Source organism: Lepidochelys olivacea, assembly GCF_965140295.1.
Source record: "Lepidochelys olivacea isolate rLepOli2 genome assembly, chromosome: 4".
Taxonomy (NCBI): domain Eukaryota; kingdom Metazoa; phylum Chordata; order Testudines; family Cheloniidae; genus Lepidochelys; species Lepidochelys olivacea.
The window spans coordinates 50,689,997-50,716,048 of NC_140414.1; the positions used below are offsets into that span (position 1 = coordinate 50,689,997).

At 42.6% G+C, this 26,052-nt stretch overlaps 2 protein-coding genes across 2 annotated transcripts in view; one reads left to right on the top strand and one right to left on the bottom strand.

Moving 5' to 3' along the window:
- Nucleotides 1-6,081: 6,081 nt before the first annotated feature.
- The window catches only part of PGRMC2 (progesterone receptor membrane component 2), a 31,993-nt gene continuing 12,022 nt past the window's right edge, over nt 6,082-26,052 (bottom strand). The window contains exons 2-3 of the mRNA XM_084627537.1: nt 7,984-8,139; nt 6,082-7,232 (exon numbers count right to left, since the gene is read on the bottom strand). Coding sequence (XP_084483663.1) covers nt 7,135-7,232; nt 7,984-8,139 — 254 coding nt within the window. The 3' untranslated portion in view covers nt 6,082-7,134. The remainder of the gene's footprint in view (nt 7,233-7,983; nt 8,140-26,052) is intronic.
- Nucleotides 14,685-17,394, top strand: LOC311520231 (zinc finger and SCAN domain-containing protein 32-like). The gene is made up of 2 exons (XM_084627538.1): nt 14,685-16,229; nt 16,816-17,394. Exons 1-2 carry the CDS (start codon nt 15,658-15,660, stop codon nt 16,871-16,873), a joined length of 630 nt encoding a protein of 209 aa, XP_084483664.1. The 5' UTR covers nt 14,685-15,657; the 3' UTR covers nt 16,874-17,394.

Sequence of the window (26,052 nt, forward strand, 5' to 3'; positions counted from 1 at the left end):
TTCCAAATATCAAGGAACTCATCCCAACCTGGGATTTGAACTTAATTGTCACCTCTATGATGAAGCTTCCCTTTGAAACTCTGGCTGTGTCTTCATTTTTACACCTATCCCTGAAAACCACTTTTTTTGTGGCTATATCATTTCTGGTTGGAGAGTTGGTAAGTTAAGTACTTGGATGGCTGACCACCACCCTCCATGCTCTTTTCTTTAAAGACAAGGTATCCCTCTGCCCACATCCTGGGTTCTTACCTAACATCACACCAGACTATTCATCTTCTGGTTTTTCACCCTAAACCTCATCCAGAACCTTCACACCTTGAATATTTGGAGGACTTTAGCTTTCTGTTTGGACAGGACTAGAGCTATTTGATTTTTCCTCCCCCCCCCCCCGCCCCCCATTTTGGACACGGTTAAAGGTACACCTGTGTCCACAGAGTCTAAAGGGGTTTCCAGTTGTATTCTGTCCCGCTACAAATTGCTGGTGTCCGACAGCCTGCGAGCAAAAACTTTTACTAACCTTTCTGTAGCTGTTGTTCTTTGAGATGTATTGCACGTGTCCATTCCAATGCAGGTGTGTGCGTGTCCTGAGCACAGTTGGTCGACTTTTTCCCTGAGTGGCATCTGTCAGGTCAGCTCCAGCACCCTCTGGTGCCACATGTTCAGAGCTGGTATAAACAGCCTTGCCAACCCTGCACCCCCTCAGTTTCCTCTTACCCTCTGACTCCGATAAGAGGGGAAGGAAGGTGGGTTTTGGAATGGACATGTGCAACACATCTCAAAAAATAGTTACAGAAAGGTTAGTAACTGGTTCTTCTTCGAATGCTTGCACATGTCTATTCCAATGTAGGTGACTCTCAAGCAGTTGCACAGGAAGTGGGCACAGAGTTCAGGAACAAGCTGCCTGCAAGACTATGGGGCCGAAGTTGGCATTCTCTCTGGCTTGCTGGGTGATGGCATAGTACATTGAGAACACGTGCACTGAAGACCAGGTTGCTGCCCTGAAGATGTTCTGAATGGGACTTGTGCTAAGAAAGCAGACTAGGAGGCCTGTGATCTTGTAGAATGAGCTGTCAGGTTTGCCTGCCAGTTTGTAGCATGCGTGAATTCATGATGTAATCCAGGATGAGATTCTCTGGGCGGAGATGGGAAGGCCTTTTATCCTCTCTGCTATTGCTGTGAACAGCAGGGTTGATCTGCAAAATGGCTTGGTTCTTTGTATATAAATGCCAGGGCACATCTAACATCAAGGAGTGTAGAGGTTGCCCCTCCCTATTTGTACGTGGCTTTGGGAAGACAACTGGTAGGTTGCTTAACTGCAATGGAATTGCAAAACTACTTTTGGGAGGAATTCCGGATGAAGGCACAGCTGCACCTTATCCTTAAAGAAGATTGTATATGGGGGCTCCAATGTGAGGGCACAGATCTCCGAAACCCTTCTGCCTGAGGTGGTGACCACTAAGAAAGCTGCTTTCCAGGAGAGGTGCATCAACGAGCACATTGCCAGCAGCTCGAACGGGGAACCCATAAGCTTTGACAGGATGAGGTTTAGATCCCAGGGAGGAACAGGCTCTCTTAAGTGGGGGAATAACCTCTCCAGGGCTTTAAGAAAACAGATTACCATCTTCTGTGAAAAAACAGACTGGTTGTCAAGCCAGGGATGGAAGGCCGATACCATTGCTAGGTGGACTTTGGCTGAAGAAATAGCTAGATCCTGTTTCAGATGCAAAAAATATTCCAATATAAATTGCAATGGGGATTGGGCAGAACTCCACCTTGGCAGGATTAGAGGGATAATCACTTCCATTTTGCAAGATAAGTGGTCCTGGTGGAGGGTTTTCTACTTCTAGAAGAACTCTACAGACTTGCTCTGAGCAAGCTTGCTCCTTGGGATTCAGCCATGGAGTTTCCAGGCCATCAGATTAAGAGGGTGGAGCAGCTGCCCGTGGTCTCAGGAGATCAGATCTGGGTTTAGCGGAAGCAGGAGCAGGGTTTCCATCGAGAGGCCTAACAGGGTTGTGAACCAATGCTGCCTGTGCCATGCTAGGGCTATGAGACTGACCCGTGCCCAATCCTGCTTGATCTTCATTAGAACCTTGTGTATCATTGGGATAGGAGGAAAAGCATAATATAGGTGATCTGCCCATGATAGCAGGAAGGCGTCTGTAAGAGACCCTGCGCTGTTGCCTTGCAGGGAACAGAACTGGTGGAAAATTGATATGTGGAACTTTGCATCCTTTTAAATTGAGGGCAGCATACCAAGGGCCCGGATCCAGAGAGGGAATTATGGAAGCCAGGGAGACCATCCAGAACTTAGTTTGAGATAGTAGTTGAGATGACACAGTTTTAGGATAGGTCTGAGACCATCCTTGACTTTCAGTATTAGGAAATAATGGGAATAAAATTTCTTTCCTCTTAAGTGACACGGAACCTCTATTATGGCTCCCACCCGAAGGAGGGATTGGATGACTTCTTCCAACAGTTGCTTGTGAGAAGGGTCCCTGAAGAGGAATGGGGTGGAGGGGGGAAGGTGGGGTTGACAGAAACTGGAGGGTGCATCCCACTTCTATTATGCTGAGGTACCCAACAGTCTGAAGTAATGCAAGTCCAGGCATCAAAGAAGTGGGACAGGCAGCTTGAAAACACAGAATCCAATATTGCAGGGATTAAAATGCGATGTGCTGCAGGCAGTGCAGGGCTTGAAGCCCGGTGACTGAGGCATGCCCCACCACCAGAAGTGGACGAACCTTGCTTACTAAGCACAAAGGAGTCCAGCAACCATCACTACTGTAACTATATACACTGGAAAAGAAAAGAAATAATGGGAAAACCACTTGGAAATTTGCCTGAAGCAACAAGGAGTTGTTCCAGCAATAATCAGGCAGTAAGAAGGAACTGAGGGGATGCAGGGTCAGGGAGGCCCTTTATAAGGATGCTATGAGTGTGTGACACCAGAGGGCACTGGAGCAGACTCTATGGATACCATTAGGGGAAAAAATTCTGGCAACTATGCGTCGGGTGTACACGCATGTGTGCAGACACTTCCATTGGAATGGACATGTGCAAGCACTAGAAGAATTATAGCTTTCCACAAGATGTCTGTTTCTTTTGCCCCATTGAATGGCATCCCTATTGCAGAAATCTGCCACAAACCTCCCCATGTTCAAAATACTATGCTTTGGAGTGGATGCTACATTTGGGTCTGCTATTCTTCAGTCAGTTTTAATCATATTCCACATGCTCTTCTCCCTGGATGACATAATACGGTGCACCATGGATACCATTGTCACAAGAGGTAGAAAACTCACTTCACAAAATGGCAGTCTGCAGGTTCTTTAATTACAGTAGGCTAAATAGCGATCTGAGTTAAGTTTCCAAGATGTCAATGTTTCCTTTTACATTTCCCAATTATTGTATGCCTGCAGTGGTTTGTTAGAGTTGTTCAATGAAAAACATACTAAACACTTTTTTTAAGAGCTATGAATTTGATACCTTTTAAGAAGTTTCCAATGTTAATCACTTTGAACAGAATGGATCTAATTGTTCTTACACCTATTATATCTATTGAAGTACATGAAGTTGCACTAATGCAACAGAGCACTGTCCACTGATGGTAGTATAGGATGTATAATCCCCTATTGACAAATAGAAAGTCTTAAGTTTTGCTTTCAGGAATTGGGTATCTTTCTGCCCTAGCGGGACCATTATGTAGTTTTTAGGTTACCACTTTTAGCTTGTAAGTTTTTGAAATGTTTCTCCTGTTTCACCATGTATTGCAGTGTGAACTCTTGCAGCTTTAAAAACTGAACTGAATCTAGTTCACTATATATAAATTTTAAAAAAGGCAAAAGTTTTAGTATCTGTACACATGTAGTATTCTGCAACAGGAAAAAAAACTAAACCGCATCAATCTGCTTGTGTATAGGCAACATCTTAAATAGCAAGAGTGATAGCTGTACTGTATACAAGAGACTAGCTGAACTGTTTTTACCACTGTGCAGGGTTAGACAATACGGACAAACATCCTACAGCATCCACTCCTGGAGCCAAATCTACTGAAGCACTGGTGCAAGAAATCACAGGGTTTTCCACATGATGGGGTAATGGACTCTACTGGGGTGTGATTTCTAAAGTCTAACAGACTTCATTAATTGGTCTGTTAACATTAAATGTTAGTTATACAGGGTCTATATGGACTAATTTATGTGCAGCATGTAGGTGCTCTTTAGAAACAGGAGAGACAACTTGCAGTTGTTACACAGGAGGTCTACCTGTGCCAGGGTGGCTACAGTCAAGGCTTCTCTAGATGGTGGGGGTAATGTGGCTTGATTCATCAGTATTTGCAAAATGAAATGCTGTAAGTGAAAAGTACAAACCATTCTATTGTATCCTCTTGTACACTACTAACAATTTTATTCAGATGACTTTTTTGGCATGACAAACTGTACAAGCATTGCCAAAGTGGTTTTAAAAAAAACAAACTTGAGGTACCTGTCAGAGGTCTGATCCACCTACCATTGGGTTACACAATTTAAGCCTACCCAGTTCTAGATACAAGTTAATTGAAACTCTCATTCATGTAAGGTAACAGAGGAACAGTTGTTGTAAGGTCTGAATTATAGGCCAGTAATTTTGGTGCCTAAAGAAATGATTAGGGAACTTCCCTATAATGTAAACATGGATTTACTGACTAAAGTCAGGGATGCAGTTTTTTTAAGTAAGATGAATAGTGCTAATGTACCTTATGACAAGTCTAGAGCTCTAGTCAAGTCAAAAAGGGGAAAAAATCCAAGAGCCATGAAAGTTACTGTAATACAACTGGTGTTTAACAGCCACTAACTTAAAAAAAAAAATCTGCAGTTGTCTTTGGTGTGATAAATTACTAACTTTTGATGTTTATGTTAAGGCCTCTGATCAAGTGAGTTTAAGGGAGAGTTTTTAGGAGCAGAATTCAATTTAAGGGGTTTATGTATTCTCAATTGTATAGTAATAAAGTGTGATGGAATTTGCTACACTACTTACTTGCATTTTAAACAAATTGACTGCACTACCCCAACAGGCTTCTGCAAATGATTTGTAGAGTAGTTTGCCAGCACTAGCATGGTCCAAACCCACACCTTGAGTGCAGATGCTATGAACTCCCTTTAACACTTCTGTATTAGGCATAGACAGAAGCTTTAACAGCATCTTGTTTTGTAACTTGTCTTGAAGAGTGCTATAGCAAGTTGTCTGGATTAGCATGAACTCTACTCCCTGTGAGTAGCCCTACTGAATGCTATTTGTGATTGTAAAATACACTAGTAGTTAGAACAACGGACTTACCTACAGAACACAAGTTGCTCATTTCTTTCAAACAGACTCATAATTTTAATTATTGGAGTGGGAAAAAGTTGTAAGTGGGGCTTACAACTGTGGAATGGAAGGTTAAGTGATTTCTAATTTCTACAAGGAACAAGTATCACACAAAAAATGGAAAGTGAGACTTAAACATACTCACATCCACCCTTTGCATGGTTTAGAGTTGTCCTGCAATGTTGGACAAAAGGACCCTGCTCATGTATAAGGTTCTGGTAGACACAGTAAAGTAACAACTGATTAGGGTTTACTTATTCCCTTAATAGGGTCTACTAGTGCCACATAAATCAGTAAAGCAAGACAAGCTTTCATAAAATTCGTTCCAATTAAATGTTTAGTTTTGATGCAACTTGCCACTGACTGGATAACAAAGAACCATGCATTTCATATGCTGAAAGAAGGGATTAAAAACAATGAAATTTCTTAAACTGATAGTTCAGCTATTTCAGCTAATAGTGGACATATCTTGTTAACTTAGTGGGTATTATACCAATTCCCTGGAATGCTTCAGTGTTATGTGTCAGTTTATATTCTTGAACCATAATGCATTATAGTTCACACATTTATTTAAACCAAAGTTTACCTGAATAAATCTTATTTAAGATTCCTCATAAATGAGGGTATAATAGTTTTATTCAATGGCAGTGCAAAAATATTTAATGCCCTAGGTTTTTCCCCAAATATTCTAATGTAGTGACTAACAGCTTACACATAAAATCTGACAGCACATTTGGTATTGTACATGCTTTATTAAAATGGTACTTGTATTTACAGTATCTGCAGAAACAATCCCTCCCAAGTCTTGCAGTCAGACACCCACCCAGAGATGCACACACCCTCACTACAGCATTGTGAAGGCTAGGCTCCCAAAAATTAGGCAGCTCCTGGGGTTGGGGGAGCATGGTGGGGTGGTTTAATTATTTAAAAAGAAGCATGAGGGAATGCATTTGGCCATCACAATGCTAATTAAGTTTATGTATATTAACATATGGCAGTAACACTGAGTAGTCCTTTTCCATTCTATATACAGAATGACATCAAGGTTTGCAAGTCAACAGAACATTCTAACTTCAGTCTCCATGGTGCTTATTGTGACTTTGAAACCACATAGTGGGGGCTTTCCCTTAAAACAATTCAAGTCTATTTAAGTGAAATAAGGCACAATTAATATTGATTTGATTTAGGGGAAGGGTAAAAGGCAGGCTTCAGCTGATAGTTGTTGTAAAGAAATTAGTTTTGCCAGATCCTTTTGACAGAGAGAGAGGTCACTGGTACGTCCTTCAAATCTGCAAAGATGTCTCTCAAGGAAACTGAAGTTTTTCTGCCCACATACAAAACAAATTTGGAAATTCACATTTTAACACCAGTTTCAGTGGCCCAGACTTTAGTATTGATGTACATGAGTAAATATTTTTAATGCAGGAGAAAACATGTGAAACAAAACTGAATGCTTTCATTTTCTTAAACTTAGAGCCTGTAAGTATGGACTATGTGAAGGCTTCATCTTACTGATAAAAAGGAATAGGGTTTTTTTTTAAACCTTTTACATCCCTGGCCCCTCTTCATAAATGAAGCCTTACCACACATTACAAATAAACTGCAACAAAAAATTTGGCAGCACAAATGATGCCTAGTATTCAAATCTTCATTGTGTGTGTTTTTTGTACAAAACCTGTTGAATGATTTTTGCAGCAGATGAATTGTACCCAAAGATGCAAGACATTGTGATGGGGGAATAAGAGGTTTCAGTTCTGAAGGCCCCGACTTTGGTTTTTGCAAAGTTCAATCCTGTTTAGTGTGATCCTTGATATCCTCCTCATCTGTATATTCTGATGGTTCTTCTCCTGGTTTTAGGAGTCTACCTACGTAGTCATATTTTTCTGGAAAAGATGTGTGTCAATTACAATCAAATTCAGTTATTTCCACTAAATCTCTTTCCTGTAACTAATGTGCATTACAGATCAGGGTTTTTTTTCCCCCCTTTCATGCTAAGGTTCTGATTCCACATCACTGCAATCAAAGGAATTTTAAAAACTGACTGACAGCAAGATCAGGCCCTGAAATATCTTTATAGGGATTTTCCACTTGTCTGTTCTTTGACCACTCTTTCCCACAACTAATCAATGGTTAGGTAAAAATTCTATCCTTGTACCCTTTGCAACCCTGTTGATTTTAGTGTGGTTTGAAAATTTTGACTTAAAAGTTGCATTATTTTCATCAGGAGCTTAAAGACCAAACAGATCAGTACTACACCCAAACAAGAAAGATTAAATAGAACCTACCCTGAACATCATATGACTAAGGTGCCATATTCTATTAGTCAGTCACTCCAAGAGCTGTTATGTCAGTGGAGTGAAATTCTTTAACACATCAAGTCTGAAACATGACATTTTCTATTTAGCTATTTATAAAAACAAAAGTAATTAAAAATACATACATGGGCACTATTAAAATGCCTTCTAGAGCTGAAACTCAGTAAGTCAGAATTCCTTTTCCAAGAAGATAAAAATATTGCCACGACTTCTGTACAGTGAGCAAGAAACATCTTTTAAAAAGCCCCCACCCATTTGTTATTTTGACAGATTCAGTAGTATAAGTAAACAATTATGTTTTGCTAGTTTAAAAAGTTACCTTTAAATTGCATTTCCCATTCTCTAACACTTTCCATTTGTACAGCATTTAAGTCCGATAGGTCGTCATATTCATCTCTGAGTGCATCTTTATCTAGACAGAAAGTTGCTAGTCCCCTGGAGGCATCTCTGCCAGCAAATATTCCATATGGACCCTCTGAAAATAAAAAACAAAATAGATATTTTCGAAGTTTATTTATAGTGATTGACCTCAACACTTGAGTAAGATGCGTGAGGCAGAAACAGCAAAGCAAACAAGACTTCCCAACAACTCCTCCAGAAATATGGGATGATGTAAACAGCAGTATTGTAATGTTGAGAAGCATTTAGTGGCACTGCAGCTCCACACTGCAAAGGCAGGAAAAAATAAATATTTTACACAGGTATCTGACAAGACCAAATCACAAGTCAAACTCATCTTATGTGAGTCATTTCAAGTGCTTCTGCAGTCTGAGGGTGAAGGCACAGGAGAACAGAATGAGAAAGGAAAAACTTTTCTACTAGTACTACATACGTACAAAAGAGACCATTTAAGTTTGATTCAGCCCTATTACTTCAAGTCCTGGCAACATCTTAAAATGGAAATCCATTATAGACTTTCAACTTAAGTTCCCTGATGTTAGGACATTGAACTCAACTGTGATACCAAGGGTAGAAGAACAGCTTTTTATTGTAAAACCAGGGTATTGGTCCAACCACGTCACACAATTCTTTTAAAGAAATGCGTTATGAACCATCAAACTCAGAGTATTCTTATAAAGTTGACCCTAACACAATGAAATGAAGCAATTACACTGGTCTGATTCCAAGTTATTCTGTAATGAAGGTCTGTACTGCAAGATGTCTAATGTTGATTGTGTAAATCAGTTAACCATTTAGTCCTAAAAGGCTAATAACCAGCTTACTGCAAAGTGGAGTCCAAGTCAAAGCATCTCAGTGTTTAAAGGGGCATACAACTGTTTATTTTAAACAAGTATTCTTACCTATATTGAAGTTTACTAGTTTTATAATAGAGTTTACTTTATCATTTGTATTGTTTACTTTTTATTTCTCAGACAGAGTAATGAAACTTGATAGAAGTCCATTTTATTTTCAGATTCTCCATTCTGCCACACTTGGGTTTCAAACACTGCAATAGTGTCAAACTTTTTTTTTCCATTCATAGCTATTTATTCCCAGTCATGGATGCTTATCTACTGACCTTATTTCTAAAAGCAAATCTAAGTTTGTGATTAAAACTGAGTTGAGAACAATGCCAGTTACTTTTCCAAAAATAAATAAATATATATATATAAAAAAGTAACAAGTTTAACTGCCAATTTAATCTTAGCTTTTATAAGTATGCTTGAAGACTGTAGTTGCCTGCCCCTGACCCTTTTATTATTTCTGTGGCGATTACCAGGCAAGTTGGTCTGTTATTCTGAAATAGGTGGGGAGACAAAAGTAGAGGCAAGATGTTTGACTGTTAAATAGTTTATCCAAGTGAACATAAGAGGAATTTTAGACATGCAAACAGTTACCCAATCTGGAGTTTGACCAGAACAAACATGGACATAACCTTTTCCCTCCAGAAAGCTAGCTGACACACTTGCATGAATGCAGTTGAGTCAGTCTCCAGCATAGCAGTGCAGGTAATTACCACTTAGTCCATTAGATGATCCAAGGAGAAACACAACTGTGCTAATGAAACTTCAAACTTATCAAATAGAGGGTTACTATATGGAAAGCAAGTGTGACTTGATATGATTTCCTGTTAAGGTTGGTAAATAGCTTTCCAGAATTTATCTTAATCCATTACACTTTAAAATTCTGTTTATGCCTCATGTCAAAAAAAATTCCATACGTTTCCTTTACATACATAGAGAAGTAACCCAAATGTTGCATGATTACATATTAAAATAGAATTATACAAAAACTTTGATGGCAATTTGTTTAAAGTTAGGTTGCCAAGTTCCTCAAGCACACCACCACACTTAACATAACCTTTGGGAATTGTTAGATGTAGAAACTAAAAAACAGTTACATACTACAGTTTGAAGCATCAACTCTCTAATGTGAAGAAAGCAAAAAAAACTACAAACCAAAATGTAAAGTTATTCAATATATTTATTTTTCATGAACGCTAACTGTGACATTACTTTGTATAGTATAGCCATGTGGTATACTAAAGATCTTATCTAATAGTGTACTGTCATATGTAAAATACAAACGTTTTTTAAGTTGTATAAACCAGAATGGCCAGCTTCTCCCCCCTTCTGAGGTTCCTATATGCACTCATTATGCTCGTTCTGAGCTCCTAACATGCATCTATGATCCTGCTAATACGTTATCAGCAAGTACTGTACAATATACAGTAAAAGCTGTTATCTGGCACTTTATCAACCAGAAAGCTCTGTTAAGTGGCATTTCTGACATCTCCCAATGCAAATATTCAATCTAGTAACCAAGACTAGTATACTGCCCAGGAGGTTATGCAGTTGCACATTCTGTACTCTACTTTTATGCAAAAAAGAGACAGAAGACAAGCAAGCAAACTGATATCAGGGATTTATTAAAAAAAAAAAAAAAGCAGCTTCCAGGGTGTGTCATAGGGTCATTATAGATTCAGCCCTATCTCATATACCTTCTACATCAGAGGCAGGCAAACTACAGGCAGGATCCAGGGGATTGCCCCCATGGTGCCACAGGCCCCGCCCCACTCTCAGAAGCAGGCAGCACCATGTCCCTGCAGCCCCGGGGTGGGGGGGGTGCAGTGCAGAGGGCATTGCCTTGCTTCCAGGTACCGCCCCCCGCAGCTCCCGTTGGCCGGGAACAGGGAACCGTGGCCCATAGGAGCTTCAGGGGAGGTAACTGGAGGCACAGCAAGGGCAGCACATGGAGCTCTGTGCCCCCACCCCCTTAAGGGCCATACAGGAACATGGTTCTGGCCACTTCCCAGAGTGGCATGGGGCCAGGGAAGGCAAGCAGGGAGCTTGCCCTGGCCCTGGTGCGTGCTGCTTTAGGTAAGTGGCACTGGGCTGGAGCCCAAACCCTTCCTGCACCCCGCCCTCCCGAACTCGCTACCCTAAACCCCCTGCCTGCACCTCAACTCCCTGCCCGTGCCTCGCACCCCAACTCCCTGCCTTGAGCTCCCTCCCACAGTCCGCACCATTCCTCTGCCCCAATCCCTTGCCCTGACCCTGTTCTTGCACACCGCACCCACCCCCCGGCCCTGCATAAAATTTCCTCACCCAGATGTGGCCCTCGGCCCAAAAAGTTTGCCCACTCCTGTTCTACATCTACAATGATAATTGATGTTGATAATAATGACCCTGAGGCACTGTAAGATCCTGAAGTGCCTTCTGAATCAAAGAGATTAAATTATGTTCAGTAGTTTTAGCGTTAAATATATTTTTAGTGATATGGGTGTATGCTATGCGCTGCCCATAGGGATATGTAGCATCATAAAATAACCTACTGTATAGATGTAAACAGGTAAAGTTTTCTAAGTGCTTCAAGAAACCAACCACTCTGCAGGACAGTACTACTCCTGGATTGGTGAATACCTGTAGGTTGTACTACTGTATTTTATACTTTATTCATTTTATTGTATTCTAATACTTTGAAAATTGGTATTCCATTGGCAAAATATAATTTGCAGTTAACTGGAATATTTGATTAACCAGCAAACCCCGCTCCCACCACCACCATGCTGAACAACAAAGTTTTTACTGTACATGGTTACAAATATATACTCTTCCTCAAGCACCAAGAGTGGAGGGGGAAAATGTGATGGAACTACTCTACCCAATATCTACCTACAATCCCAAAAATTGCTGGATGTTTCTGTTAACTAGATCAGCAATAAAACATTCACATTTAAATCATGGGGCTGTTCACACCACTCAGATCTCATTTCTGTCAATCTGAAGACATAGCAGTGACATCAGTTCATATTCACATGATTCTCTTCACAAACATAACAGCAAGAAGCTTAAAATTAAGGGAAAGCTTAGATTCTTCGAAAACTGGTAATGCTACCAAATTAATGCTGGTACAGCATTACCACATACCAGCTCAAAGAAATCTTTCTTCACCAATGTATTTCAAACGGGGACCACCACCCAATTTTTTATACCACAGATTGTTAGCTACCAATCTTGTAGCTAAAAAACCAAGTCCTTTTGGACCAGATATTCAGTACTCTTTCATCTAACATGCTTCTTTGTGAAAGTATGAGCACTCTGATAGAATACGAAGACTGATTAGAGAGAGACCCAACTAGTTCAGCCCTTATTTAATCTTAACTAATAAGTGCTAATAGGCAAATGGCAATAAGTAACTAACCTAAACCCCAGAAGATGCACTTTGAATTGTTTGGTTTCAGAGTAACAGCCGTGTTGGTCTGTATTCGCAAAAAGAAAAGGAGGACTTGTGGCACCTTAGAGACTAACCAATTTATTTGAGCATAAGCTTTCGTGAGCTACAGCTCACTTCTTCGGATGCATAATCCCACACTACTAGAACATTGGTGAATAGAAGATAAAAGCTGCATATGAATGGAGGAGTGTGATCATGAAACTCTACATGCAAAGCTAATTCTTTATTAAAAAGTCACATAGCCTATTAACTCCTGTTATGTATGCAGTACTATATATACTGATTGGCTGAAGCTTATGAATCTCAGCACAGAGGGTATTCAGGGAGCTTTGCCTAAGCAATTATGTCTGTAACTGTGTACATAAAGCAGTATGTACACATAAAGCAGTACAAGCATTTAGTAAGCCAGAATGGAAAAAAAAATCTATTTGTTTTATGGCACAAAGGAAAACAGTGTAGTTTTAAAATAAAGATTTCAGTGTGAAATAAAACATTACTCCAAATATATTCCAGAATGCATGTATTTTAATTTTTTAATTGTACCCTGGAAAAAACAATTCAACATGCACCATTTTCAACAGTCAATTTAGATTTAACACTGAAACAAATGAAATGGCTAAAAACTGAATGATTAATATTTTGCAGGCTATCCAAGAAGTATGCAGAACTCTCAATATATCATCTATTAATAGCATTTAGCCTATTGCAGCATTTTAAGTATTAGTCACCATCATTTCAGCTCTATTTACAGACTCTCTCTTTGGAGTATCAAGATTGATAGTAACTTAGAAGGCCAGAGCAATAGGAGGAAGGCCCCTAGTCACTGAAGCAGTAGCACCAAAATCAATTTCTTTAAACAAAGATGATCCTCCTGAAGTCATTCTGCAGTACTCCAATACACCTACTTATAACATCACCTAGTCCTTGAAGTTCTGAATCAGAAAAACATAAGCCACTAGACTAAATTTCATTCCTTGCCTAATACCATATGCTGTCATAACTCTCTAGGAAAAGCAATTACTAACTACAGCCTACAGAATGGAATGGCATTTTATTTCAGATTTTTCTTTCCCAAAGCACTTAAAACAATGTTCCTTTCCCATACGGAATGTTTCAATAAATGCCATTACCTACTTAAATAACTTAGGCTTCCAATATAAAGTCAATGTCTTCTAATGGGAACGTGTGGACTGACATATGTCTAAGCAAAAGTTTCTCAGAAAGGCTTTTGCTCCATGTGTCTAGAGTAAAAACTTACCAAGATTTTACAAGCTTTATAGCTGTTTCTATAAATTGGGAAGTTGTGTGGTTCTTTAGAAACCTGCATTTAATGTAATATTCAACCTGCTGCATATTATTCCAGTTTGAGGCCCTCCTTAAGGAGAATTAACTTCTCTGCTAGTCCACCATGCTAACTGAAACAGGAAATTAGATTGCGATTACTTAAAGAAAATTTTCTGTTAAAAATAAACTAGAATATTGGTAGATCACATGATACTAAAATGATGTTTTCATGATCTATCTCAAAGTATTTAGGGCGGCCTTTGGAATTTGTTTGCTTTGCAACCTGTGAAGAATTATGCATACATCCAGTTTTGCTGACAACAAAAAGTAAGGATTATAGATGAGTAATAAGATCTGTAATTTCCAGTTGTCTCTTTTAATAAAGTGGTCAAATATTAATGTTCTGCCAGAGACTTAACATGTTCATTATGAAAGTATAAAGGAGTTTCTTTACAACTAGCAAGGTCATGTCTAAATCACTAGTCCTTGAAATAGGACGCTAGTCCTTGAAATAGGACTTCAGTCATTGTAAGGGAACTCAAATTGCTGTCTTTCAAGTCTAACGGACCATAAAATTTACCATATTCCCTCTTCCTTGAAGAAAGAAAGATCAGGGGAAGGTACTGTACATTGACCATTCCAGAAAGTGAACTCATTAGAAATAAGGCTTCCATCACCGTGTGCCCAAGTGATTCTGAAACATCTACTGAAGAAGCACCAATTTCTTCTGTAGTAAGAGGCAAAACATTCTAATTCTGGTTCTTTACACCAGGATCCACTGAATGTAAATTTCTGAGTAACCAATATTTTATATCAAATACTGGATTACACTGTTTGCTTTTGCTGAGCCCCTCTGTGGCAATTATCCAGTTACAAGATTTAATAGGCTGCCACCCATCTATATTTTTAAAATATTTTTTCAAACTCCAACTTTAAAGAGGTTGTGGAGCAATTTTCCTTATACTTAACAGAGAAGAGTCATCCAGGAAGGTGCAAGTATATTCAACTTAGGGACGGGAAAGATGCTTGATCAGAATGGTCTGTGTTAAGTCAGTCTTGCACCACCACGTTCCCATGTAGCCTTATAAAATTTACTCTGTACCTCATTTCCCCTATCTGTAAAACAGAGATGATAATCTTTCCTTTCTCCCAAGCTTTCTCTGTCCTTTCTATTTAATCTGTAAATCATTCAGGGCAGGGTGTAAGTTTTTGAACATTGCACAATAGGGTTATAAGCAACTAGAGGTCCCACTGGACACACTGTAGACATATTGAACAGAAAAATGTTGAGGGAGCTATTTCCAATACCTAGCTATTTCCAATACATTTCATGGAATGGACTTAGCTTCAGTACTATTTTACTGAAATAACGGCCTTGTTTGTGAAAGGGTAACATCAAGCCAACATTGCAAGGGCATGTGAATTTCCACATCACCTCCTCCAAGCCCAAAAAGGCTTCTCTTAAATACAATATATTATTCACAACCCTGCTCTATTTAGGTACAAGTCAGTAATCCTAAATCGGGAAGGATATGAAAAAGAAAGTGTATACAAACAGACATTTGTGACCTGGTCTACACACAAAAATACTGAATCAGATTAACCACTGTTGTGTTTCTCATGAACACAAGAGGTACAACACTGAGCATGCTCCAACAGCCAAGAACTCTCATTAAGCCCTGGTCTACACTAGGACTTTAGGTCGAATTTAGCAGCATTAAATCGATGTAAACCTGCACCCATCCACATGATGAAGCCCTTTATTTCGACTTAAAGGGCTCTTAAAATCGATTTCCTTACTCCACCCCTGACAAGTGGATTAGCGCTTAAATCGGCCTTGCCAGCTCGAATTTGGGGTACTGTGGACACAATTTGACGGTATTGGCCTCTGGGAGCTATCCCAGAGTGCTCCATTGTGACCGCTCTGGACAGCACTCTCAACTCAGATGCACTGGCCAGGTAGACAGGAAAAGAACTGCGAACTTTTGAATCTCATTTCCTGTTTGGCCAGCGTGGCAAGCTGCAGGTGACCATGCAGAACTCATCAGCAGAGGTGACCATGATGGAGTCCCAGAATCGCAAAAGAGCTCCAGCATGGACCGAACGGGAGGTATGGGATCTGATCGCTGTTTGGGGAGAGGAATCCGTGCTATCAGAACTCCGTTCCAGTTTTCGAAATGCCAAAACCTTTGTCAAAATCTCCCAGGGCATGAAGGACAGAGGCCATAACAGGGACCCGAAGCAGTGCCATGTGAAACTGAAGGAGCTGAGGCAAGCCTACCAGAAAACCAGAGAGGCGAACGGTCGCTCCAGGTCAGAGCCCCAAACATGCCGCTTCTATGATGAGCTGCATGCCGTTTTAGGGGGTTCAGCCACCACTACCCCAGCCATGTTGTTTGACTCCTTCAATGGAGATGGAGGCTATACGGAAGCAGGTTTTGGGGACGAAGAAGATGAGGTTGTAGATAGCTCACAGCAAGCAAGCGGAGAAACCGGTTTTCCCCGACAGCCAGGAACGGTTTCTCACCCTGGACCTGGAGCCAGTACCCCCCAAACCCACCCAAGGCTGCCTCCTGGACCCAGCAGGCGGAGAAGGGACCTCCGGTGAGTGTACCTTTTAAAATACTATACATGGTTTAAAAGCAAGCATGTGAAAGAATTACTTTGCCCTGGCATTCGCGGTTCTCCTGGATGTACTCCCAAAGCCTTTGCAAAAGGTTTCTGGGGAGGGCAGCCTTATTGCGTCCTTCATGGTAGGACACTTTACCACTCCAGGCCAGTAACACGTACTGGGGAATCATTGTACAACAAAGCATTGCAGTGTATGTTTGCTGGCGTTCAAACAACATCCGTTCTTTATCTCTGTGTTATCCTCAGGAGAGTGAGATATAATTCATGGTCACCTGGTTGAAATAGAGTGCTTTTCTTCAGGGGACACTCAGAGGAGCCCATTCCTGCTGGGCTGTTTGCTTGTGGCTAAACAGAAATGTTCCCCGCTGTTAGCCACAGGGAGGGGGGAAGGTTGAGGGGGTAGCCACACCGTGGGGGGAGGCAAAATGCGACCTTGTAACAAAAGCACATGTGCTATGTATGTAATGTTAACAGCAAGGTTTACCCTGAAAGAGTGTAGCCACTGTTTTATAAAATGTGTCTTTTTAAATACCGCTGACCCTTTTTTTTTCTCCACTAGCTGCATGTGTTTCAATGATCACAGGATCTTCTCCTTCCCAGAGGCTAGTGAAGCTTAGAAAGAAAAAAAAACGCACTCGCGATGAAATGTTCTCCGAGCTCATGCTGTCCTCCCACACTGACAGAACACAGACGAATGCGTGGAGGCAAATAATGTCAGAGTGCAGGAAAGCACAAAATGACCGGGAGGAGAGGTGGCAGGCTGAAGAGAGGGCTGAAGCTCAAATGTGGCGGCAGCGTGATGAGAGGAGGCAGGATTCAATGCTGAGGCTGCTGGAGGACCAAACCAGTATGCTCCAGTGTATGGCTGAGCTGCAGCAAAGGCAGCTGGAGCACAGACTGCCACTACAGCCCCTGTGTAACCAACCGCCCTCCTCCCCAAGTTCCATAGCCTCCACACCCAGACGCCCAAGAACACGGTGGGGGGGCCTCCAGCCAACCAGCCACTCCACCACAGAGGATTGCCCAAAAAAAAGAAGGCTGTCATTTAATAAATTTCAAAGTTGTGAACTTTTAAAGTGCTGTGTGGCATTTTCCTTCCCTCCTCCACCACCCCTCCTGGGCTACCTTGGTAGTCATTCCCCTATTTGTGTGATGAATGAATAAAGAATGCATGAATGTGAAGCAACAATGACTTTATTGCCTCTGTAAGCGGTGACTGAAGGGAGGAGGGGTGGGTGGTTAGCTTACAGGGAAGTAGAGTGAACCAAGGGGCGGGGGGTTTCATCAAGGAGAAACAAACAGAACTTTCACACCGTAGCCTGGCCAGTCATGAAACTGGTTTTCAAAGCTTCTCTGATGCGTACCGGGCTCTCCTGTGCTCTTCTAACCGCCCTGGTGTCTGGCTGCGCGTAACCAGCAGCCAGGCGATTTGCCTCAACCCCCCACCCCGCCATAAACGTCTCCCCCTTACTCTCACAGATATTGTGGAGCACATAGCAAGCAGTAATAACAATGGGAATATTGGTTTCGCTGAGGTCTAAGCGTGTCAGTAAACTGCACCAGCGCGCCTTTAAACGTCCAAATGCACATTCTACCACCATTCTGCACTTGCTCAGCCTGTAGTTGAACAGCTCCTGACTACTGTCCAGGCTGCCTATGTACGGCTTCATGAGCCATGGCATTAAGGGGTAAGCTGGGTCCCCAAGGATACATATAGGCATTTCAACATCCCCAACAGTTATTTTCTGGGCTGGGAATAAAGTCCCTTCCTGCAGCTTTTGAAACAGACCAGAGTTCCTGAAGATGCGAGCGTCATGTACCTTTCCCGGCCATCCCACGTTGATGTTGGTGAAACGTATCCACCAGAGCTTGCAGCACTATTGAAAAGTACCCCTTGCGGTTTATGTACTCGGCGGCTTGGTGCTCCGGTGCCAAAATAGGGATATGGGTTCCGTCTATGGCCACACCACAGTTAGGGAATCCCATAGCAGCAAAGCCATCCACTATGACCTGCACATTTCCCAGGGTCAATACCCTTGATATCAGCAGATCTTTGATTGCGTGGGCTACTTGCATCACAGCAGCCCCAACAGTAGATTTGCCCACTCCAAATTGATTCCCAACTGACCGGTAGCTGTCTGGCGTTGCAAGCTTCCACAGGGCTATCGCCACTCGCTTCTCAACTGTGACGGCTGCTCTCATCTTGGTATTCATGCGCCTCAGGGCAGGGGAAAACAAGTCACAAAGTTCCATCAAAGTGCCCTTACGCATGCGAAAGTTTCGCAGCCACTGGGAATCGTCCCAGACCTGCAACACTATGCGGTCCCACCAGTCTGTGCTTGTTTCCCGAGCCCAGAATCAGCGTTCCACAGCATGAACCTGCCCCATTAGCACCATGATGCATGCATTGGCAGGGCCCATGCTTTCAGAGAAATCTGTGTCCATGTCCTGATCACGCACGTGACCACGCTGACGTCGCCTCCTCGCCCGGTATCGCTTTGCCAGGTTCTGGTGCTGCATATACTGCTGGATAACGCGTGTGGTGTTTAATGTGCTCCTAATTGCCAAAGTGAGCTGAGCGGCCTCCATGCTTGCCTTGGTATGGCGTCCGCACAGAAAAAAGGCGAGGAATGATTGTCTGCCGTTGCTCTGATGGAGGGAGGGGCGACTGACGACACGGCTTACAGGGTTGGCTTCAGGGAGCTAAAAATCAACAAAGGGGATGTCTTTACATCAAGGAGTATTTCAGGCAGGACTTCACGGAGGGTTCCAATAAGAAATGGTGCACCTAAGTTATTGTTCTTATTGGAACAAGGAGGTTAGCCTGGCCTCTGATTGATACATGGCTAGATTTACCTTGCTGCACCTTCTCTGTGAGTGACTGCAGCGTGACCTAGAGAAATGAGTCCCCTAGACAGGGGAGGAGGCAAATGAGTACAAAACAAATCTGGTCTATCTTTTACATCTTTGGCTGGCAGCAGACAGTGCAGAAGAACTGCATGCCATCCACATCTCATGGCTGCTCGGCAGAAGATGGTACAGTACGACTGCTAGCCATCCTCATCTCTTGCCTGCCCGGCAGAAGATGGTACAATACAACTGCTAGCCATCCTCATCTCTTGCCTGCCCGGCAGAAAATGGTACAATACGACTGCTAGCAATCCGTACCGCCTGCCTGCTCACCATAAGATGGTTCAATAGGACTGACTGCAGGACTAAAGAGAATGACCTGGTCAAGTCACTCCAAATTTAGTCCCTGCGCCCATGTCTGCCCAGGCGCTCCCAGCCAACGTGGCCAGGAGCACCTCGGACATGACAATGATGGCTACCAGTCGTACTGTACCATCTGCTGCCACAAGGCAAGGGGTTGCTGCTGCTGTGTAGCAATGCCGTACCGCGTCTGCCAGCACCCAGGAGACACAGGGTGACAGTTACCTGAGCGGGCTCCATGCTTGCCATGGTATGGTGTCTGCACAGGTAACTCAGGAAAAAAGGTGCGAAACGATTGTCTGCCCTTGCTTTCACGGAGGGAGGGAGGGAAGGGGGGCCTGACGATATCTACCCAGAACCACCCGCGACAATGTTTTAGCCCCATCAGGCATTGGGATCTCAACCCAGAATTCCAATGGGCAGCGGAGACTGCGGGAACTGTGGGATAGCTATCCACAGTACAATGCTCCGGAAGTCGACTCTAGCCTCAGTACTGTGGAAGCACTCCGCCGAGTTAATGCACTTCGAGTGTGTGTCCCCCCACAGAAAATGCTCTAATATATAAAACAGATTTCTAAAAAACCGACTTCTATAAATTTGACCTTATTCCGTAGTGTAGACATACCCTAAGACTTGAGCCTCAAATTGGGTACTGAAACTTGACACATACAAAGTGGATGATTATAGTCATCTAGAGTAGCATATTACAACCTGAATATCCTTTCCTGTAAAATACGAATTTATGTACAAAATGGAATTCATTCAAAACAAGCTCGCTCTCTCTCACAGAAAGTTATATACCAGTCACAAACCAATCATTTCAGTAAAGGTTTGTATACTTCTTTTGAGTCCTTTGCAATGTAATGTGGTATATAAGAGTACAAAAACGTGCTTGACGTCTGGTGAAGAGTTCAGTATAAGAATCCAGATGGGCAGACTGACATCTAGTTATTTTATACCGAAAGCATATAAACTAAGATTTCCTAAAAAACTAATCAAATATAGCTAAGAGTCTCAAGAAGCTAATTTCTAAAGAAACAAAACTAGATAAAGGGTCACAAGTGATGTAGGCTATTTTGCAATGGGCACCTACATTACTATAAACACGAAGGCCAAAATATTCAGACATGTTCATTAATTTTAGATACCCAGCTTGAAATAAGTAAGGCTGAGCACCAATACCTCCATTTGGACTTATTTTGGATTTGTGAGTGTTCAGCACTTCTGAAAATAATCAGAATCCTAGGGTCATCGCTGGGCACTCAAAATCAATGACATTTTTGTTTATATTTGGGCTTACTGAAAATATGACACAAGGAAGATTGGCCGGGATTGAACAATCCACAGTTGTAACTAGTTTTAGTCTTTTCCTCTTGTGAATGTTAACTGTATAACAACTTGTACATGGAAAGGCAGACAAGACAGGAAGCAATGCTGGGCATTTGACTGGTCCAAAAATAATTGGTAAATTAGTCAAATATTGTTAAATAAGTGAAAAATGGTCAAATATTCTAGTAAACTAGTGCTTTAAAATAACAACAGTAACAAAAAAGAGCAACAGTTTATGGTATGCAATGGGCTTAGCCTTACATAATTATACCCAATTACAAAACAGTTAAGCCGAGTTATTTTAACTCAGAAAAATGTGAAAATTAAATGAAGTTCTAAAAAAAAAATGAAATAATTACCTTTTTAGCAATATTAGCATTTAAATGTGAATGTTATTCAAGAGTCAACAGTTACAAAAGAAACAGAAATAGACTAATCAGCAAAACAAGTCATTTTTAAATACACTTATGGTAGGTAGGCAGCAGAACAAGTCTTCAAGCGACTTAACAGCTGTACATCTTTTCTCTCTTTGTGTTGGAGAGGAGATTAAATGATTGAACCCTCTTCTCCCTCCCCTACCCTCTCTCAGTTAACAGCTGTAGATTTGTCTACTTTAGATTGTAAACTCTTCAAGTCAAGAAGCACGTCTTTTAACTCATTTAACATGCTTTATAAGCCACCACGTATGCTGATCGCCTGGTATACAAATAAAGATATACATATGCTTGTTCTAGAACACTGGTTCCCAACCAGGTGGCCACAGTGCTCCCTGTGGGGCTAAAGCCCCAAGCCCATGGGTGGAGTTCAGGGTACAGGGGGCACGCCCCCCCCCAAACTGCAGTATCTTACCCAGAGTGGGGCAGCCCCACATGCACCCCCACACTTCCTTCTCTCCCACAACCCACCAGCCCAGTTGGAGGCTGAAAGCTGGAGCTGGGAAGCGTGGGGCAGCTCCTGTTCTAGCTGGTGCCATGGAGCAGGCAGATGCGGTATTTCCCCCTGCTGCTGGTGCCCAGCTTCCAGCCCCCTTTGACTGCTCATGCAGCTGCCACCCAGGTGGGGGAACCTAGCTCCAGGGCCAGCAGAGCACTCAGGGGAGCAGCAACCATGGGGGGGTCCCTCCCTTCACACAGCCCCTAGCTACCTCTCTCCCTGCACCCTGAGCTATCCGCACACGGCCCCTCGCTACCCCATTCCCTGCAGCATCCCCTGCCTCACACAGCACCTAGCTACCCGCTGCCTGCACACTGAGCAGTTTTCAAACTTTTTGAGCCTAGCCCCCCTGCCCCTTTGAGATATAATTTTTGGTTACATGCCCCCTCACTCTCCAGACACCCCCACAATGCTCTCACCCAAATTCCTTCCCCAGGTCCCTCCCCCAACAACTCCTTCCTCACTATACTGCCAAGCCCCCAATCTCCTCACATCATGGCTAGACCCCCAAATTCATTCCACCCCTTACCCTCTGCCCACATGGGCTCAGTGGGGAGGCTGTGTTTTGTGGGTAGTGTCTTGGCTCACCACCATTCCCACGAGTTGTTCACATCTGGCTGGGGTGTCTAGAGTCCTAGCTCCAAGCCCCTCTCTTGTGGGCCTCCTGTGGGAGCAGAAGGGAGGCAAACCTAAGGTCTCTAGGTCTTGACAGGCCATCAAGGGTTACAAATAGGTCCTACGCCATTGACCTAATGTAACAATGCACTAGACTACCGCTCCCAGACCACTAATGTGGACCAATGCTTTAAGTGTAACCCTGGATTATTCCAACTAGCAATACAGGAAGTGGTACAGCTCAGGTATAAATGTCCATATCTGCAATTGCTGAAGTGCTGTTACCAACCATCAAGGAAGAAGATACAAGTTCTGTTAAATTTTAATCACAATATACATTCTTCCATTTTTCTGTTAAGCTTTGTTTAGCTAAAGCATTGGTAGCCAAAAATTCCAGATTGAAAATACTCTTGGCATTTAGACATTGTATACAGCCACCTGAAATAGCCTTATCTAGGACTGAGTCTAAGAAATTTGAATGGATGGAATTCCTTAATGAAATGCTGACAGGTCAGAAGGAAAAATAGGCTACAGCATCACTACTACATGTAGGACACGTTATATTTCTTTTAATCAAGAAATGATAATATAGGGTTATAGTGAGGGAGCAAATGAGCAATTGCCAAATAAAATGGATTTGGCTGTCATACTAGAGTTTCCTCTATTAAGGTTGTAATTTGCTTTCTATTCCAAACCAGAATTTGAGGATCCCTCCTAAGACCCTAAAAAAGTTTTCCACCTGAACTTTCTCATATAGTGACTATAAAAGATTTTTGGGGACAAGCTTCAAATTAGACAAAGTCTTGTTGAGATGGGACTTTAAAAACAGAGCCAATTTCTGTTTTCAAGTTTACCACCGCAGATGGACTGAGTGGATTTCTTAGGCTCTAAAGTTTTAATTGTTTTGTTTTTTAGTGCAGTTATGTAACAAACAAACAAAAAAAATCTACATTTGTAAGTTGCACTTTCACAATAAAGAGACTGCTCTACAATACTCATATGAGGTGAATTGAAAAATACTATTTCTTTTGCTTATTTTTACAGTGCAAATTTTTGTAAGAAAAATATAAAGTGAGCAGTGTACACTTTGTATTCTGTGTTGTAATTGAAATCAATATATTTGAAAATGTAGAAAACCATTTAATAAATTTCAATTGGTATTCTATTATTGTTTAACAGCATGATTAAAACTGCAATTAATCGCAATTAAACAGCCCTACTTTCTTCCTTTCTCCTAATATCTTAGTTGCCAGTCAGCACATTTGGTTACATTTGTAGGTAACATTTTCTGACAAGTGTGATTAAGTTGATGTTTCCTTACATTTTTTTTTCCCCATGGAGTATTTATATGGCCATAAATAGCTATGCATCTTGTCTCCCTATATTAGAAAGCTCTTCACCTTGAGTGTTTGAACTTCTATGACTTTCTCTAATCCCATTTATTTAAGCTGCAGCATGTGCCAAATGCTCCTGCCTACCCTCTACCACCTAAAAAGTGTGATTACCTCACCCACATTCATTTTGGAATCCAGTTTAAAACAAAAATCACCGTTTTAAATAAATTTACATAAGAACAGCCATACTGGGTCAAACCAAAGGTCCATTTAGCCCAGTATCCTGTCTTCTGACAGTGGCCAGTGCCAGGTGCCCCAGAGGGAATTAACAGAACAGGTCATCATCAAGTGATACATCCTGCCACCCATTCCCAGCTTCTGGCAAACAGAGACTAGGAACACCATCCCTGCCCATCCTGGTTAATAGCCATTGATGGACCTTTCCTCCATGAACGTATCTAGTTCTTTTTTGAACCCTGTTATAGTCTTGGCCTTCACAATATCCTCTGGCAAGTAGTTCCAGAGGCTGCCTGTGCATCGTGTGAAAAAAAATGCTTCCTTTTGTTTTACACCTGCTGCCTATTAATTTCATCTGGTGACCCCTTGTTCTGGTGTTATGAGAAGGAGTAAAGAACACTTCCTTATTCACTTTCTCCATACCAGTCATGATTTTAATAGACCTCTATCACAGGGATCAGCAGCCTTTGGCACCTGGCCCATCAGGGAAATCCGCTGGTGGGCCGGGACGGTTTGTTTAACTGCAGCATCCGCAGGTTCAGCCAATCGCGGTTCCCACCGGCCGCTGTTCGCCATTCCAGGCCAATGGGGGCTCCGCGAAGTGGTGGCCACTACATCCCTCGGCCCACGCCGCTTCCCGCAACCCCCATTGGCCTGGAACGGCAAACCACGGCCAGTGGGAGCTGTGATTGGCTAAACCTGCAGACACTGCAGGTAAACAAACCGTCCCAGCCCACCAGCAGATTTCCCTGACCAGCCGCGTGCCAAAAATTGCCGATCTCTGCTCTGTCATATCCCCCCTTAGTCATCTCTTTTCCAAGCTGAAAAGTCCCAGTCTGATTAATCTCTCCTCATATGGAAGCTATTCCATACCCCTAATCATTTTTGTTGCCCTTTTCTGAACTTTTTCCAATATATCTTTTTGAGATGGGGCCACCAGATCGACACACAGTATTCAAGATGTGGGCGTACCATGGATTTATATAAAGGCAATATGATATCTTCCATCTTATTATGTATCCCTTTCTTAATGAGTCCAACATTCTGTTAGCTTTTTTGACTGCCGCTGCACACCGAGTGGATGTTTTCAGTGAACTATCCATAATGACTCCAAGATCTCTTTCTTGAGTGGTAATGGCTAATTTAGACCTCATCATTTCATATGTATAGTTGGGATTATGTTTTCCAATCCCAACTATACATATATAAATGTAACAAACAAAAACAAAAATTCATGAGCTTTCACCAATCTCTCTATTCCCAAACAAATTGAGGGAGTTTGAGAACTAGCCTGTCCCCTTCACATTCAGCATGAATACTACTTTCTCTGACATGCCTGTTGTCAGGAACTGGTTTCTACATCTGCCAAGTTCAGTTCCGGCATCAAATGAAAACTTAAGCTAGCAGGCAAGACAAATTAACAGGCATAGGTAAGGAGAAGAAAATTCAGTGGTGCACGTAAAATCCATGTCTTACAGGTATAGGGGGACCACCAGCTAAGGGAGGGGGGGGAACATCACATGCCCACATGACCCTCCATGTGACTCCTCACCACCCAGCCCAGAGCCCCCATGCTTTCCCCGTCCCCTCCCATCCCATGTTAGCTGGGGCGGACGGGACTCTGTCCTCCTCCTGCTGTGCCAGAGACTGGGCTGGGGAGGCGAAGCTAGGGGCCAGCGGTACAACCACCAGAAGAGCTGCCAGCGTTCTTCTCCTTTCTATGCTACCCCCCCAGCAGGGAAAAGAGCAGAACCTACAGTCCCGCCCCCTAACCCTTTCCTCTGGCAGGGCTGCTGCTGTGGTACACAGATGGAGATGCAGCTTCATGGAAAGGCAGGGGGTGGGGCTGGGGGTTCTGCTCCTTTTCCTGTCGGAGGGACAATGGGGAAAGGAGCAGAACTCCCAGCCCACCTCCTGCGCTTCCAGGCACAGAGCTGTGCCTCCATTCTTCCTCATACTACAGCAGCAGACCTGCCAGAGACGGGGCTCGGGGGGGGGGGGGGGTGCGAGGCTGGGGGTGGTACAGCCACCAGAGGAGCTGCTGGCATTCTGTTCCTTTCCCTGCTGCCACTCTCAGCAGGGAGAGGAGCAGAACCCTCAGCCCTGCCCCCCAGCCCTCTCCTCCGGCAGGGCTGCTG

Coding starts and splice junctions, on each gene's coding strand:
- LOC311520231 (XM_084627538.1), top strand. CDS start 15,658: ATGCAGAACTCATCAGCAGAGGTGACCATGATGGAGTCCCAGAATCGC. Junction 16,230..16,815: donor AGGCGGAGAAGGGACCTCCG/GTGAGTGTACCT, acceptor TTTCTCCACTAG/CTGCATGTGTTTCAATGATC.